Source organism: Pieris brassicae, chromosome 2 (assembly GCF_905147105.1).
Source record: "Pieris brassicae chromosome 2, ilPieBrab1.1, whole genome shotgun sequence".
In the NCBI taxonomy this organism is placed as follows: Eukaryota; Metazoa; Arthropoda; class Insecta; order Lepidoptera; family Pieridae; genus Pieris; species Pieris brassicae.
Genome location: NC_059666.1, coordinates 741,685 through 760,170, shown reverse-complemented (window position 1 = coordinate 760,170; position 18,486 = coordinate 741,685). Strand labels below are relative to the sequence as shown.

The window sequence follows — 18,486 nt, the reverse complement described above, 5'->3', positions numbered from 1 at the left end:
AGTGGTCACGACAGACTTTCGTCCTTTTCTGTCAAATACTCCTTGCGTATGCACGCTGTGATGAAGGAGACAGCCAGATCGAAATTTTTCAGTTGTAAATTACTTAGGGTAGTAATAGTAATAGTAGTAATTAAACATTTTCAATAAAACCACTCATAACTAAACAATGTTTATTAATATATTAATCTTCATCTTCCTCCTCTTCACCAAAGGCACCTTCTCCCTCTCCAGGTAGTTCTGGCGGTGGGGGTGGAGGCAAATGAGCAATACGATATGCCTGAAACAGCCCAGTTGTTTCTTTAATGCAAAATTACGATTTGATATGGAGAAAGCGAAAATATAGCGAAAGGTTTGGAAACCTATATTAGGTTATATTCCTGACTCATATTGATAATCTATATACATAAAAATAAATCGCAAAATATGTTGCTAAGCTCGAAAACGGCTGGACCAATTCGGGTAATTTTGTATATATTTATTTCTTGGAAGGATCTTATAGAAAAGAACATTAAAAACATTTTTTTAGTATCTATAGCTACACGTTATACCTATGTATGTACTAAAAAGGTAGTCTATGTAAAAAGTGATATAAATGAGAAAAAAATTCGCGGGGCAGCTACTTTATAGTATTACTACGAAGAATTAAATAATAAGGTATATGAATATTTTTAGAATATAGAAAGTAACCTAACGCATGCGCTGTGCTGACAAGAGAAATAAATATACCTAAATACTGAAAAGGGTACAATCAAACTTTAATCTGATTTATTTTTTATAATTAAGTAGGTAAAGAGTTGTTTTAAAACTTGACCAGAATTATAGTGAATTTTGATTGGACCCTTGGACTTGGAAGGGTTACGAAAATACTCAAATGAATCTTGTTACCTCTTCATCAGCGAAAGTAGGATCAGCCATCTCCATAACCTCAGGTCCAACTATGTATTCATCTTCGGGCCGAGGCAGTTGGAGTGGGGAAAAATTCGGCGGCTGATACTTCAAACCCCAGCCGACGTACATGCATTCTGATCTCCTACGAATTTAAAATGTTTTGAGGCTATTGTATCGAGTAAGTTACAAGTTTTATTTATTTGCTATGTTTACAGTAACTTAATACTAATACAATAGAAAACTAAACTAAAAGCAAAATATAAACATAACAAGTAAAAACTTAAAATCTAAACCATTTTAAAACTAATTATAAATAATGCAATCCTTGTGAATTCAGCCAGTGTGCAAATAAAAACATCTGTCTCACAAGCAATAATATTTAGGGTGCGCAAGACACACGTAAATGGTGCTTCTCTAAGTAAGTTCGTACGCGCCCGAGGCATTGCCAGCAATTGCGATCGCTTACCACGCCCAGAGTGGTTATTTGGAAGTCTCTCCAACATTTCCGCATTATATATTTTACCTCTAAGGACCTTAAAAAAATATGTGATAGTAAGGTATATCTCTAACTTGTTGTATCCCATCATACCCAAGACAAACAAAGTTGAATACATTACTGGGTAAAGTGGGTACAGTCCATACAACCTCATGTAAATGTATCTCATAAATTTATTTTGAGTACGCTCCAGCATCAGAGAATTTTTCTTTTCTTGTGTGACCCAAATCATAGTGGCTCCTAACAAGTGCATTATACAATGCCATTACCGCTTTTATATTGGAAAAATCTTTGGCCATGCGCAAAATAAACCCTAAATTCCTATAAGCTTTTTTAAAAATTACTTTTATATAATCTCGAAAATTTAATTCTACGTAAATGAACCCCTAGATCTTTTATTTCTGCTACTCTTGAAATCGTCTGCTTTTCAATGTAATAATAATTAGGTAACTGTTCCCGGGATCAGATTTTTGTAAGTGACAGATGAGAAAGACCATTCATTGTTTATAAAATTAATAAAAAATCTTGTTGTATCTTTGTAATCCGATGCCAAAAAATAGACGCAACTACATTCCCTCACCTATTTACTTTGTTAGTACACTAGCAGTTCCTAGCACGGACTTTTAACGGATAATTGTGTACTCTCTTAAAGGTTGCAAGTAAATAAAGTATATCAAAACTGCTACTAAAGCATACTTTCCAGTAGTGGCATACGCCACAGCCCCAGGCCACACGTTGCTTCTCAAGCTGACAAGGGCCCTATCCGGGGAAAGACTAGAACTGACTCGAGGGGTCCAAGCTGGGAGTCCCTCTAAGTGAGCATCCTCTGATAGCGGAGTAAAAAGAGAAGGACCACTCTCCGGTTCCACTGGAGGAGGACCCTCGTCCTCTTCTTCTTCTAACCCCTCTTCCTATTAAAAAAGGCGGTTATTAGAATATCAAGCGTGATTCTTTATACTTAAAGTAATGTCCCTAAAAAGTAATTGTTAGTCCCTAAAAAGTAGTTCTTTAAAAATCTATTTTTTTAAAAATTAACATTCGTATTCTATATAATTCAATTAGTCATACTTTCCTTACTCAATCATGTTAGTCTAGCTAAATAGACGAAGGGAATAGGCCTGTGTATAATAGATAGGCCTTAGTAAGATCATATTAACCATTCCAGCATTAGGGTTCCACCAAAGGGTTCTTCCCTGTTTCAAAATATGTCTCCCGTGATGCACCCAATAAGTTAAATTGGTGTCCAGTAGATCCTTTAACGTGTGCCCTTGGTAGAAGGGGTTGGGATTGAAAGCTAAATCACCTGGAGGCAATGTATATTATTATTAATCTTTAGAGCTTCATTTCATTAATAAATATCCATACGAGACTTGGTTTATTAACATTTCTTAATGAGTATTAGTTGCGTTAGTATAAATTGTAAAAAAATAAGTTAGTTTTTTTTTTTACATAACTATATTCAACCAAATCATAAACAATCTTACATTCATTGATCCATTGTTAATAATGTAAAAGTTTGTACTTAGAAAACCTTATAAAATTATTCCCATTATATAAACAAACATTTTAGGGAAAAAAATATCTTTAACAACAAAAGCAAAAATTATTTCCGATATACTGACTACTTCCCTGCCTTTTCTACGACATAGGTCGACCCAGAATCTTATTAGTCTTCACTCTATTATAGACTCATCTCACACACTCATACAACAGTTCGTAATGCTCAAATAATTAAACCAACTTCTAGATAATGAATCTTAATTGTGTACCAGCTCCTTCTTCCATATCAATATCTTCCTCCTCCTCACCAGAACCAAAAGTAAAGAAACCCTGAGGTGAGATGGACGTAGCTGCCTGAATTCGAGCTATTTGCGCACGAAGATAATTACGCTCTGTACCTTCGAATGGCGGAAATGTTTGTATCTATAAAGCATTAGAAAATACTACAACGTATTAAACTAAATTAAGTATATATGTCGGAGAATGAATATTTTAAAATTCCCGCCACTCTGTTAGTCGTAGAATGCGGTGTGGTATGGGTAAGGTAGACTGTCAACGTTGACAATTGACAATGCCTAGTCTGTGTGATCTACCAAGTGTCAGTGGCGCGACTGTTTCGTGGCAGTAAGTGAACTCTTTAGTCACTTGAGTTTCGAACGTCGCCTGCGCTGGTCGTGCGCACTGACTGTATTATAATGTCGGACGACGGTTGTAACACCAATTTTGCAAATATTAATCGCGTTGAATCTGCGATATATATATATATTCTGTTGCTATATATGGGGCATTGATTCTCATAGGGTTGCTAAAGGCTAACCCTACTGAATTTCGGATTTATTATACTGTATCGATATATGCTAAACACACACACGCACCTAAAAAGATTACTTAATATAATGTATATACATACAACAGAATACTGAATATTTAAATTATTTTAAGTATTCGACAGAATCTAACCTCAGCATCCAAATCACCGGTCATACATCTGACAGAGAGCCGAGCCACTCGGACCTGGACAGGTGTCAGGTCTGGAAGGCATATCCAAGATTCCCCAGGCAAATTGCATACCCAATACACCTATAAATTTGATTATTTTAATGCTTTTGTAAATTAAAACATTCTCGACAAGACTATAAGAGAAAACTGTCAAGACATTCAGCAACATATAGAGGTAGAGTATGGTGATGGATTATGGTTATTTCACACTAAAATTTGTTTAATGTAAAACATCAATTAAACTAATTTTTGTTTGAACATTGGTACCAAAATTAATTAAGATAAATTATCCTTCTTAAACACATGCAAATAAATAAAATCGTCTCAGCAGTTAAGGTTTTCAAAGACTATCTCTTTGCACAGAGTACAAAATATATTGTTTACTTATAAAGTATCGACCCAGTAATTCAAATACCAAACATACTTTCTTATTAACCCCTTGGCCTGGTCTTTCGACTGGTATGGGCGGAGGCGGCTGCCACGTAGATATAGGAATTGGAGGCAATTTGGGAGGAACTGGCTCTTTGGGTTTCTCTTCTCGTGTCTCGCCTTCACCCACTAGAACCATTATTCTTATAAAACTCTATGGTATATATGAGACTCATTTTGATCGGTTGCATCGAACATATTGAGAGAGATAGACGGTACCTCCTACAGCTGTGAACGATACGTTTACGAGAGAGGCCAGCTATGAGGTGAATGTAGAAGTATCAGTCTGTACAGAGAATAGCAGTATGATTTAAAATTAAATTAAAATTTTATTAATTATATAATTTAATTAATTCTTACTTATTTCTTTCTGCTCCTCCGCTTCATGAGCCCTATCTTCATCCATACCTTCTCCTTCGCCAGGCATATCCTTCATTTCAAACTCCTGCACATAATATAATTAATCATTATTTAACAAGATTTAGTTCTTGTTAAAGATTCTGCGTTTTATCAGTGGCATAATGTTTTTTTTTTATGTTTCATAGCAAAAAAACAATAGCGCTAAAACCTTTAAGGTCCTAACCTACCTACCTACTACCGTTTAAGGTCTGGACCTCAGACTTCCATATCTCTTACATGATCATTTGTTAATCTAATAGGCAAGTAGGAGATCAGCCTCCTGTGCTTGACGCACGCCGACGACTTTTTGTGTCTAAGGCAAGCCGGTTTCCTCATGATGTTTTCCTTCACCATTTGAGCGAATGTTAAATGCACACACAGAAAAAAAGTCCATTCGTGAACAGCCGGGGATCGAACCTACGACCTCAGGGATGGGAGTCGCACGCTGAAGCCCTTAGGATAACGCTGCTCGTGATTTAAACTATTTTATTAACAGGTTCGTTTTATTATATTATATTTAATTTACCCGAATCCGTCGGTCTAGCTCCTCAATTGTTAAGTCTGTTTCCGCAATGTAGTAATTGGCTTTTGTACCATATATTTTACCGAAGAACCTGTTTAAAAACAAGAATTTAAAACTATTTGGTCTAATAACTTTCCTATGTTAATACATAGATTTTGACAAAACGTTGGTATAGATTTTATTTAAAGAAAATACTCACCTAACTGTGGCGACTGGTTCTTTGATAGCCAACATGTTAAGAGCAATGTAAAGGGCATAGCATTCATTTTCTGGTAAGCCGTATCCTGCCTGGAATTTAATGTAATAGTGCAGCTTACGTGCTTGACGATTGTCGCATTGTTGAAAACATTGCTCGGCTAAATTGATAGGGGCTAAAAATTGTGTCTCTTCATTTTAAATCAATATTTTTTGTAAAAACAAGTATATTATTGTAGTAGTTAACAGATACAAATGAATGTTTTCTGTTTATATTTAAGAATAATATAAACATGTTTGTACTAAGGTAAAACAGCGGAAAAGAATATCACTATATATACCGCTAGTCGGAATATAAAATATTTATTTTCCGAAATAAAATAATTCTACTGTCCCCTCTTTTGTGGAGGCCCCGATGTAGCCCTATCCTAAATCCTGTGCCTGGCGACTGACTCAATATCGGAACAAATCATATTGTACCATCTGTACATTGTTGTACCTATACGATATTTAGCAAATAAATGATTATAATGTATTATTTCTTCAAAATTTAAAGAATTTTCTTTCCTTGCTCGTAGCAATAACGTAGATAACACATAAAACAGTTACCTGTTTGAAGTAATAGTTATTATCTATGAGGTCAGCTATTCGTGGTTTCGAATCTTCTTCTTCCAGATCTAATTCCTGTTCCTCTTCACCTACTTCCTCCATCTTCTGCGACTTACTGGCTACAAGCTGCAGATTTTTTAAATATTATTATGTGTCTTTTAATACCATAATTTTTCTTTTAAGTACCTGTATTTTAACCCGATTGGAAGACAACTGGTATTTTTATACTAGAGACCTATCTCTAATCCTATTAATAACCTCAGTTCTCTGTAATCTCGCTTCAAAAACAATTCCAAGTTCTTAACATTAGCGCTACTGACGTCATAGTTTTTTTTTTATTTTTTTTATGTATTAGCAGGCAAACGGGCAAGAGGCTCACCTGATGTTAAGCGATACCGCCGCCCATGGACACTTACATTGCCAGAAGGCTCGCAAGTGCGTTGCCGGCCTTTCAAGAATTGGTACGCTCTTTTCTTGAAGGACCCTAAGTCGAATTGGTTATTTTCAAATATTCAGTATTGACACTTTTTTAGAGAGTACCAATTTCGGACAATTGAAAATCTGATTTTGAGTATGTATGTAATTAGACCGTAGATTAAACCTCTTAAGAGGTCAGACTGTAATGTGGCTTTTACTTAAGTAACAGTTATAAGTTTAACAATTATTAATTACACGAAACATTTCATCGACTCTCCGCACAATGGCTAGTTGAGGTGGCGATAAATAGACATCGTTAAGCAAGTCGAAGTTTGGCCGAAATTTATCTTGCTTCACTTCCCATGAATATTGCTCGAAGTTATCAACTACATTTGGCGGTTTCTGTGTTAGGATCTTCTGAACTATGTCAACGAGGTGGTCATACCTTAAAAATGTTTATTATTTGAGACAAATCTATTAACCTCAGGAATTCGTATTAATTAGGAGGGTAATAAAGGTAATGTTATTTTAAATGTATCGAGTTCTGTAGTACTTAGTAACTAGTGACTATAAACAATCTTCACTGACGCTGTACTTACTGGAAGCGTCTAACTAGTTACTAGTAGACGCTATATCTAATAATATCGTAAATGACGAGTCATAGTTTAGAAAAGGCAACGTAGTATTTGAAATACTCACAAAGAATCTGCAGTAGCTGCACTTTGCTGTTTCAAAAAGTTCTTGGCTAAAACTAAATCATTATTGAGATCTGGCATTGCATTTTCACCGGCTGCGATCAAATCAGGCTCCAACATAAATGTCTTCGACATCTTGAGGGCCTTTTACCTATTTGCACAGTAAATTACGTGAACTTATCTCTTAGAATAAAGGTATTGTGAAATATGAAGTGTTTATTTTTAATGTCATTATTGACAGATTCTAAGAATTTTTTACATCTAAATAACTGGCATGTAGATGTGTAACATTGGTAAATTCGTTCGCTGATCATGAATAATATATTTTATATTGACGTCTCAATGTAATTCAAAGTAATTTGTAATTAAACGTCTTTTATTTTGTGATCTTATAATAATGTTTATAAGTGTAGAGTGATTGTAAACAATTGTTAGCTTTAAACTGTTGCATGCCGTCAGTACTTATCATCGAAGACACACATTGGTTGCAAAATTTATATCTTCGTTTATCCTGTTCATTGTTATGTGTGGGGCCAACAAGCCCAGATTTTAATAAATAAATCTAATACAAATTACCGAAATTGTCCATAGTACAATAGTAATTAGGATATTGAGATAAGGCTTCAGAAACTAAAGAGAGAGTTACATGCTCTAAATTATATAACGTACACTCCTGAAAATGTTTGTTTTTTTTAAATAATTTTATGGTCTGGTAACGAGATCAAAACGTTTGTATTTTCAATTGACGATTCTATAAATAATCATGGAGAAAGGAAATTATTTTCTTTGGGATTCATGGTACTTGACATCTGACATTCAATAAATACGATGAGTTTTGACAAGTACTGAGTTAATTTGTTTTGAAAAGAGAGTTATGTGTGTTTTCTTCCTAATTTATTTATAAACATATAAATCAAAACGTATATGCAATTGTTTATGTCATATGTTATGTTACATAATATTGATATTTAAAGAAATATGGTGTGAGTTACATTTGATATTTAACGTAAACATAACCTCTGATAAGAATGGCATTAAAGTTTGATGCAGCAGCGTACAGTTTTAGAAAAACATGCCCGTACGTAACCAAAGATTTACTGCGTTGGTTTCCTGGGCACATGAATAAAGGTTTAAAACAGATACAGAGGAAATTAAAATCCGTCGATTGTGTCATCGAAGTTCATGACGCCAGAATTCCATTTTCTGGGAGAAATCCCATTTTTACTAGTACAATAACAGGTGCAAAACCACATATATTAGTTTTAAATAAGAAAGACTTAGCCATTAAATCATTAGTACCAAGAATCAAGGATCAGTTAACGGCAGAAGATGGTGTAAAAAATGTGGTGTTTACAAATAGTAAAGATCAGTTATGCAGAGGACTTAAAATACTCAAACCGCTACTGATAGACCTAATAAAGGATTCCAACAGGTAATTTGTTATTCCAATGGTTAGATTTTACTATTTAATTGATTGAATTTTTACATATTAAATTTATGTTTATAAAATATTGTTATCATTATTAAATGTGTACAACTATAAACATTTACCCTGAAAATACTTGAGTTTATTCTTGTAATAAAGTACAATTGTTCTCTAAATGCATCTAATTATTATCATCAGATATAATCGTAGTGAAGAACAAGATTATAATGTATTGATAATTGGTGTACCTAATGTGGGTAAATCTTCTTTAATAAACATGCTAAGAAGTAAAAATACTCACCAGAAACATGCTTTACAAGTTGGTGCGGTAGCTGGAGTTACAAAGAGTATGCATACCAAGATAAGGATAAATAGCAATCCTCATATTTTCATGTTTGATACACCAGGTAAGATTTCTAGTTATGACATACATTCAACAGTATAATAAAATATACTACGATATAAGGAGGTAGTTTAAAAACTAACAAGTTTATGTAATGTAGTTTGTGTGGTCTAAACTAAAGATAAATAAATAATATAGAAACCATTGTGGTCATATTATGAGCAGTTTCAAGGTTTTTTCCGTAGTTTTTCTTTAAGAATTTAATGCCTTATAGATCTAGTCTAGTATTCTAAAAACAATTTACATAATGGAGTTTTTATTAGTCTCAAAGTCTAATAAAATTATTTGCTCATTTTATTTTATTCCCCTTTGTTTATAGGTATTTTAGAGCCATCCGTAACCAATGTTGAGATGGGTTTAAAGCTAGCACTTTGTGCATCTTTACAAGACCATTTAGTTGGTGAAGAGATAATAGCGGACTATTTGCTGTACTGGCTCAATGCTCATGAGAACTTTAAATATGTAGACTATATGGGATTGGAGGAGCCAACTGATGATATCAATAGGGTATGTTAACTTCACTGCTTCTAGTAGTTATTAAAATGTCATTGTGAAAACAATATTGTTTGTTATAATTCTAAAATATTGTTGTTTCTATTATATTATATTTTTGTTTTTAGAACATTTGCTGGCAATTTGTCTTAAAAATTTTGCTTAAATTAAATATCATACTAGTAACGAGTTCAAGGTAACATTTTATACAGAAAAATACCGAACAGATTTCTAAGAAAATTTATGCCTTCCCGCCATTACCGTTATCATTATGTTATAATTATTGTAGGTACTGATTGCTGGCAGTGCGAAATTCAACCGGATAAGACGTGTCCGGGATTATGACGGCCGAATGAGGGATGTTCCAGATTTAATAGAAACAGCACGCACAATGATCCGGGGATTCAGAACCGGGGAATTAGGGAAGACCTTGCTTGATATACATCTATTAAAGGAGAAAGGTAAAGAAAGCTTACAAAGCCATCCACAGACACATGAGCATGCGAACTAAGTCTGGCATTAGTTCAAATCAACGTTGATGTCATATCTAATTAATTAAATGAGAAAAATTTGATGAAAATAGACTACTATAACAAATTTAGCGCTGCCTAGTGCGACAAATTAATCATTGTAAATGTAATCTGAACATTTTAATTTGATTATAACAATGCACTCTCTGGAATCTAATGAAGTTATTTGTCAGGCAGCTTAGGTTCCTTTATACAGTAGTTTTGAAGGTCTTAGTAAAAACGAACCAAACATCTTACTTATTTTTTGCGTTTTGTTCGTCCGTAAGTTTCTTAATACAAATATGAAAACCAAGCTCAGAGGCTAAGCTTACATCAGTCTTAGCCCGTTTTAGAAGTGTCTGTAATACCTGCTAGTTGGAGATGATTCCGGAATAACGGATGTTTAATATAGTTTGGTATTATCAATATACTTCGTAGAGGAACTCACTAATACAAAGCCAACTACAAACGCAAAAATGTATATAAAAAAAATTGTGTAGATTTCTTATCTGTTCAAGAAATAATGTAAATATTATCTTCGATTTACGTGAGTACACATTGGAATAAAACTTTTGTTTAAATTTGTCGTTTTGCTGTTTCGTTAATACTCTTTTTTTGTATGCTTATGGGTGTTCATTCAAAACAGTCAAAAGTAAAACTGTTCTATCTAATTTTAAGATAAAATTTGTAAATAAATATATGATAATTGAAAAGTGTTATCTATATGTATTTATGAACATGGATATCATGGGCTTTTGTACTATGAAAACCAGGGCCGGAATTAGAGGAGGAGGCCTGGATGCCTCTGTGCAACAGATTATTTTCCAAATTGAGTAACAAGTAGATTCTTTTAGTATTACAAACATAGATATTGATAACTGTTCATTAAGGAATAATAGAATCATGTTTGTACAAAGGTAAAGGTCAAAACGAGGAAAAAAAACTACTAGTCGTTTTTTTTTTAGGAAGTGCCTATTGTGGGAGCCCGCCCCTCTATTATGGAGGCCCTAGGGCTGTAGCTCCGGTTACACTCCCCTAAATACCGTCCTGATCAAAACAATTCCCCTGTTTCTACAAAACAAAATCATTCTTATCGTCACAAGTATCTTAACTCTTTAATACGATTTATTTTTACGATGTGGATATCAATTTATCGTTTTGATATGATTACAGTTATAGATACGATAATATTATTTATCGGTATTTAAAAATACCAAGGTAGTGTAAATATTCATGGAGACTTGGTTCAAAGAGCAATCATGCCTATTAAATCGTTTGAAATTTTAAATTATTGATTTGTGTGCGTTACTTAATATGTACGACAATTGAATCCATCCAGCGAGAATTTGAATTATGATAGCGGTATCGTGTTTAAAATGATTTGCAAGCTATTTTAAGCTCTTTATGGATAGACATTTGTAATGTTTAGTTCTTCAAGTTATTTAATCTAAAAAACATATAGGAATGTAAGGCGTAGTAAGCTGTTGCAGTTGTCTTTAGTCTGCTAAGTGTATCATACAACCTTTTTTGATTTACATAGGTTTTTCCTATTTCGTCTATGTCAATATATATATAGTGACAAAGTTAAGATATAATGTCAAAAAAAATACACAACGAATTCGAAATGGCCAAAATTAATACATTAAAAATTATTATGTAATCATTCTGCTTTAAACAAAATAGTTATTATAGTTATATTACAGGCGATTTTATGAAAGAACAAAGTTGATATTTACGGGTCTTTTCTGATCCTCAAAATGTATCCTTTCCAATTACTCGAAGACGTGTACAATACGATTCAAGAGTACCGCTGGCTTATCGAAATCGCAGCAAATTGTTATCCAATTACAACAATGTCAAAAATCCACACAGCATGAATATAACATGGTATCTGATTCTGATGTACTGGCTCACAGAAAACTGTTTATTTGGCAACGACGGCCATTGAGGATATCCACAAGCACACCCACCATGTCGAGTGGAAGCAACACCCGAACGCAAAATTCGACTTCGTCATTCGCCGGTGAAACATACTTTGAGAAGATGTCTTCGTTCACCACAGATGATACCCTGGACATGATAACATCGCCCTGGACTACGGAATCGTGGGAATCGGATACCGTATCATCTGGCGACCCATTGAATCTAACTTTTTCCAGTGCTAGCAACGATAAGTTTATACTTTTATCGTCTGTATCGTTTGAGCCTAAATCGACTTCGTCATACGGTCCTATAAGTATTGGTAATTGCAGCTTCAGTAGAAATACATTGACGGTGTTCAATAACAACACACTGCCGCGAGGCAGCGTTTTAATTCAACCGATGGTGAAGTTGTCTAAATCATCAGGAACGCTAAGTTCTTGGACTGTCGAGTCATTTTGGAGTGATGGACGGTTTGCTTTCAACTCCGGAACAATGAAGCCATGGTGTTTTAGCCCATATTCGATGTTTAGCGAAACTGACTTGTATCCAAGCACTTTGGAGTCGAAAACCTTCGTGTCAACACCTACAATGTGTTCGGATAGCTTTGATATAATATTGAATGAACAGAATATTTTGGTAACTTAATAAAATATTAATCTCAATTACGTTTTGATGTGAAGTTTAATAAACAGCAGTTGCACTATACTTAAAATACTATAGATTCATCGTTGCTAGATATTGCAATATTGTAACAATAAATAAATGTGTATCTAGCTGTGTACGTATTTTAAGATCAAAGAAAATGTAGTGATTGTTCTGGGCCAATCACATACGCTTCGCATTATCCTTTCGTCAAACGTCAATTATAACCAAAGTAGGCTTCGTCGTTCATCTGTTTCTTTTAAACGTTCGACTGAATATTGTATAGTACAAAATTACTCGTAAAAGCAAATAATGTATGTTAATATTTGGTGTTAATTGCTCGCTTGACCTCTTATTTTAATTACCGGCTTACGCGGTTCATTGCTTATTTATTTAAGAAAACGTCATTCAATATTTTACATATTTGGAGAAGTAAATCCTTTTCCTAAACCATTTTACGTGTATGATAAAATGTATAGAAACTTGCAGAGTTAAGTGCGTCAAACACACGCAAGTATAGAACAAAACTGTTTTTTTTTAAATTTCCATACATATTATATTCGTTATGTTTGTAAATCTTCAGTTGCAAACCATCTGTTAATCCAAAATACTACTTATAGTTGCGACGAGAATGGTTCCACCGAGCTGTTTCTTCTCTTAATCCAGTATTTGACATCTCTCAGTAATCATTGGGTTTGACGAAATAAATCACCGTTTACGCTTAATTCTTTTAGAAAAATAAAACAAATATTTACCATCGTCTATTGAAATAAATGCATTAACAACCAAGTAAGCGTATAAATAAAACAAGAAAATGTCACAAGTATATAAATTATTTTTTACATGTAATTTAACAATAAATCAGAATTTTGCCTAAATTTTGTAATGTATATAAAAGTTTTAAGGAGCTTTGAAACTTTTTAAATGACTTTTAACCATATCGTAAATTATAGATACTAAAACAATCCTTAATACTTGTCTTTCATATCTGAGGTATTTTAACCTTGCTTCAAAAGGCCATTGAAAATTGTTATACAATGCTAATTCAATATAGCGGATTCATGTATATAACTTTCGTTGGCCTTACTCGACAGAAAGATGTATTTATGCTTTGGGTACATTACACAGACCAATAACCGTCTTATAGTATTTGGAATCGGTTAAAGAGTCTATCAGAAATCTTCCCAAATCGTGTTTGGAGACGGCGCGTCCAGGTGACTTCTCGGGGTTGACTTCAACGATGATATCCCGGCTTGGATCATCTGTGAACAAAAATTAGGTAAGAAATTGCTCTGGAGACAACTCAGGTCTAAGGTTTTCGGACTTTATAGTCTGTATGGATATTCCTAAAACTCCTGCATAAATCTCTTCATAATGAATTATTCCAAAATCCGTGGACAGCCGCACGCATGAACTGGTGGTGTGAGTGACCAACCTTCATCACCGATAGGATTGACCAACTTTATTCACATTTTATTTTAATATGACTGTATTTCCGACGAAGGTAAGGTTAACTAAGATTACCATTTTCAATGAGACATACATAATAAACGGAAATATTATTAATTATTATATAATTATTTTCAAGGTCAGAAGAATTTCCTTATATGGGAATTACTTATTCCAAATTGTTCGAGGAAATATACTCTTTTTCTTCTAGATAGCACATAAGTTAGTCATACAACTTCATTATGAAATACGTCAAACTAAAGATAATATTTGTGTTGGCCAAAGTGATATTTGCTCTAATGGAGATTAAAAGAATGGGCAAAGGTTCTCAAAACAAATCATTTAGCACTTGTACTATATATATTTGATATTTGTGTGAACGTACCTACGCTTCATTAGGGTTTTTGTCACGTTTATTTGTCGCGATTGATAATAAAAAACTGTTTATAAATAAGTGCAAAATAGGTTCATCGTAACGGCGTAGAATATTTAATTAGAGATATAGTTTTCTAAAGAATTGTAGTGATTGTTATTAGATAAATGTAAAGTATACATAGTTCGCGCTAAATCTCGTCTTCAAATACATATACTTATTAAAAAGCTTATATAACCGTTATCTTTTCAAACATCCCTAATTAAAGTTTTTTTTAATGTAACAAGAGAGAAACGGGAATGAGGGAATGAGGCCGCGGCACATGGACACATTGCCAGAAGGCTCGCAAGTGCGTTGCCGGCCGTTTAATAATTGGTACGCTTTTTCTTGAAGGACCCTAAGTAAAAATAAATGGGACGACGGACGTCGAAGTGACACGGATCGAAGATGTGCCATCCGATGTTGAAACTCGCCTGCAATTACAATTGTTCCACTATGCAATTATAATCTTGCTCTTAACAGCTTGAAAAGTCTTTCTTATGACCTTATACTAGGAATACAATTGAAATTATACCTATGATCTTAGATATAAGATCCGTTATAGCAAATTCAATACAAGTTGTAGAATGATATTGCCAATTGTCTGAAATTACACCGTTTCTATAACAGGACGTCCTAGACGGATGTGCTCAATCAAACAAACGAACAAATCTGTATAACAAGCGACAAACAATGAGGGTACCTTTTATTGCAAATACGCTTCCACCCGCATGTTATATCGTTGACAGATACGTTATATAAAGGGTCAATAGCTCATGCCAGTAAAAAATGGAGTGGTAAATCAAATAATTATATGGTAATTTTAAGAGTTCGTACGATTCTAAATCCTGAGGTCATGAGCGCCATAATGTATTTATTTCTCAAAGCCGCCAGGCTGAAGAACTAAGAACGCAAAGAAGTTAACATTGAATGATTTTATGAGTTACAAATTAAAATAAATGGAATCTATCAAAACTTTTATATTAAATGATATTTAGAATTTAAATGAAAATTCAATTGAATATAGATGTTGAATGACTAGATTTAAACGTGTTGTACATATATAATTATCGATCTTTTATTTACCGTAATTGACATATAGGACGGCATATGTATTGGATAATAATTACATATATATTCTCTTTGTTATATATATATATATATATACAGGTGGGAATTTTTACCACAAGCTGAAGACAAATTTGCCGATACCGAGGATATCCTCCCACTAGGTGGACCAGGTGAGGGTACAGAAAGGCAACAACTACGGGTTGAAACGAACGAAAGAAGACACATAATTGCAATCTATTACTTCAGAAAATGTACATGCTATACTGAAATGGAGAAGTTAAACATGAAAAAAAAATACTTTTCATGATTTTCTTTTGCTAAATCCAGTATATAACTGTCCAGTGTGATGATAAACCTCCACCTGTATACAATACTTTGAAGATTAACGATACGTTTACGATACGGTAATTATTATACATTCATAGCTAACACGTGTAGTGAGTAATAATAATAATCAATGTCTATGAATTGTTCCATTTCCGGTTAATTGGTACTTCATACTTTATCAATATAATTGTTTTCGTTACTTATGATATTTATATTTGTATGTGTAAGTTCTATTACAACTATTATTTTTCTATTTATTAGTAGACGTCTTTATGAAAAATAAACACTTATATATAAAATGGGCATTCTTTGTGAATCTAAACCATCCGGGGCTCCACCCAAACGCATACAAAAAACATTCAAATCGGCCCAGTAACATTTTTTAACTATTAGTTTACTTGAACGTTAAAGACTCAATTACAACTCTTTTTATCTCTGCAGGTCGCTTCATGTTGGAAGTTCACTAACTCAAAAAACAAACTCCGTGAAAACAGAAAATCTAACACTCTCTGAAAGTGTAGTCTATAACCCATTGTGAGATATCAGTTGGTATACACTACTCACAATCAGCCTCCAGTCGTTACTTGCCATTAGTCGGATACGTTAATACGTCAACAATTACCCACTTAATCCTACTTTTTAGGTGATATTAATTTTTGAACATAAAATACATTAGACAATATAATAGTATCGAAAATAATAATGCCCAATGTTACCAATTTCATGTTATACATGTTCGTGACCTTTCCCTAAAAATAACTTGCAGTTTTCTTATTATTTCAAAAGTCATGACTCGTATACAATCTTAAAATAGCTTTACCGTAATGCCTTTTATGCATTGAAAGTCGTAAAAATTTCGTAATAATCCTTAACCTTCTTTAAAAATAAACACAGACTAAAAATATCCCTTTACAGTTCCAAATTTGCAATAAAAAAGCGAGACTGCGTATTATTTTCGTTTCGTTTCGTTATGTTTTCTTTTATAATGCTCAATGAATAAAGAGTTATGTTTTGTTAAGTGTCGTATTTATTAATTATATTTAAGATTGCTTTCTTATATGGAGTACATTGAAATGCCTTTTCCTTTATGGATTTGACTCAAGCAGTGTAATTTTTTACATCTATTCGACTTAAACTTTTTTCCAGCACAGAGTACCAACAACACATAGTTAACCGTGAATCAATATTGGGATTAGTCGAAGTTATAAATACTATGAAAATTTTATATTTAACCAAAATAGTTGTTTGCCCACAATAAAGATGTAACATTGCGGTTCAACTATAAAGCCACATACGGATTCATAAAATTAATGAGTAATCTATTATTTTCTTTCTAAATAAACAATTAGTTTCATACTTATAAAAAAACTTACCAGAAATATGAGGCGAGAAGACCGCGATCCAGTCTAATCCAGATCCCTTAAGCTCCTCGTACATTCTCTTGTGGTCCTTTGTGATCGAAATAAATCTCTCCGGGACTTTGTCCGATTCATAAAACAGGAAAGCGGAAATGCAAGCAGATACTGCTTTCACGTGTTTCGCTCTCATAGCGTCGATGATATTTTTCGTGCCCTCTGACATATCTGAAGTCGGGTCTAGAATACCCCGGGTGCCTAAGGCAATGACCACACCATCTGTGCCTTCAATTGCGTTAGTTACGGAGTCAGCTTCCAAGACATCGCCTTTGACAACTTCCACTTTTGATCTCAAGTCCTCGGGAAGCTTTGACGGGTCGCGTACGAAAGCTCGGACTTCATACCCTAAATAGAATTTATTTAATTATACTATTAGGGTTAATTTTTTGATTGCTGTTTAACAAATAAATTTAAAGACCACTTTAAGAGTGCGTTCTTACCGTCAAAAACTATGTATTTTAATGTTTAAAATTATAATGAGGTTATTAACATATTATTAAACACCACTACAATTGTGTTGAAATGAATATTAATTACATATTCCTGTTCTAATAAGCATCATGGAATGACTATTGCTTTTTACTAAATTAATTGTAATATATTTAAAGAATTAAATACGGTTTATGTCTTGTCGTGTACTACGTAATAACATTTTTTTACGAATCACTCCATGCCACTTTCACAAATCTCTGAAATTTTTAATAAAACAGGAATTCGTGAAATTTACTGTCACATGTATCTATTATAAATATATGTTTATGTAGAATATTTATAATAGATACAAATTACATAAAAAGTTTATAATATCTAGAAGTCAAGTTTAAAGTTAGTCACGATAATTATAACCAATTTACCTTTTTTCAGAGCTGCTTCAACTGCGCAAACACCGGTCATGCCGGTGGATCCAAATATTACGACTTTCATGGCTGCTGCTAATATATGTCTACACTTAAAGCACAATCAACAAATTCTGATAAAGGATATAAGGAGTACTTAGATTATTTTGATAAATTATCTAATCTTAGGTTATCTAGTCGACAAACCCAGAAATGATTGAACGTACGTCTAATGCCTTTAATGCGCCGAGTAATACTGATTGGCGCGCGGATAATGGATATGTATAAAGATTCAATAAAGTTAGAATAAATTACAGTCACTTCTATTGACAATTAGTAAGGTATCTTGAACAACAATTACGTTCGGTTCAATTTGCTAAGTTTAAGCTATCGTATGTTTTCTGGTTATTTATACATGAAATCAGCTGAGA

General features: G+C 33.4%; 3 protein-coding genes across 3 annotated transcripts; 1 reads left to right on the top strand and 2 right to left on the bottom strand.

Moving 5' to 3' along the window:
* Positions 1-156: 156 nt before the first annotated feature.
* On the bottom strand, positions 157-7,353 carry LOC123720112 (radial spoke head protein 6 homolog A). The gene is made up of 13 exons (XM_045676608.1): positions 7,155-7,353; positions 6,711-6,900; positions 6,039-6,164; positions 5,434-5,522; positions 5,238-5,325; positions 4,673-4,757; positions 4,308-4,441; positions 3,845-3,964; positions 3,154-3,307; positions 2,542-2,687; positions 2,081-2,295; positions 886-1,030; positions 157-277 (listed from the first exon to the last, which is right to left on the bottom strand). The coding sequence occupies exons 1-13, from the start codon at positions 7,283-7,285 to the stop codon at positions 182-184; spliced, it is 1,719 nt and encodes a 572-aa protein (XP_045532564.1). The 5' UTR covers positions 7,286-7,353; the 3' UTR covers positions 157-181.
* A 640-nt stretch (positions 7,354-7,993) lies between these two features.
* On the top strand, positions 7,994-10,169 carry LOC123720671 (mitochondrial GTPase 1). Its single transcript, XM_045677377.1, has 4 exons — positions 7,994-8,582; positions 8,775-8,983; positions 9,299-9,486; positions 9,761-10,169. The coding sequence occupies exons 1-4, from the start codon at positions 8,179-8,181 to the stop codon at positions 9,980-9,982; spliced, it is 1,023 nt and encodes a 340-aa protein (XP_045533333.1). The 5' UTR covers positions 7,994-8,178; the 3' UTR covers positions 9,983-10,169.
* Positions 10,170-13,293: 3,124 nt separating this feature from the next.
* LOC123718550 (flavin reductase (NADPH)) lies at positions 13,294-18,481 on the bottom strand. Its single transcript, XM_045675167.1, has 3 exons — positions 18,074-18,481; positions 17,178-17,564; positions 13,294-13,807 (listed from the first exon to the last, which is right to left on the bottom strand). The coding sequence occupies exons 1-3, from the start codon at positions 18,141-18,143 to the stop codon at positions 13,650-13,652; spliced, it is 615 nt and encodes a 204-aa protein (XP_045531123.1). The 5' UTR covers positions 18,144-18,481; the 3' UTR covers positions 13,294-13,649.
* Positions 18,482-18,486: the final 5 nt, after the last annotated feature.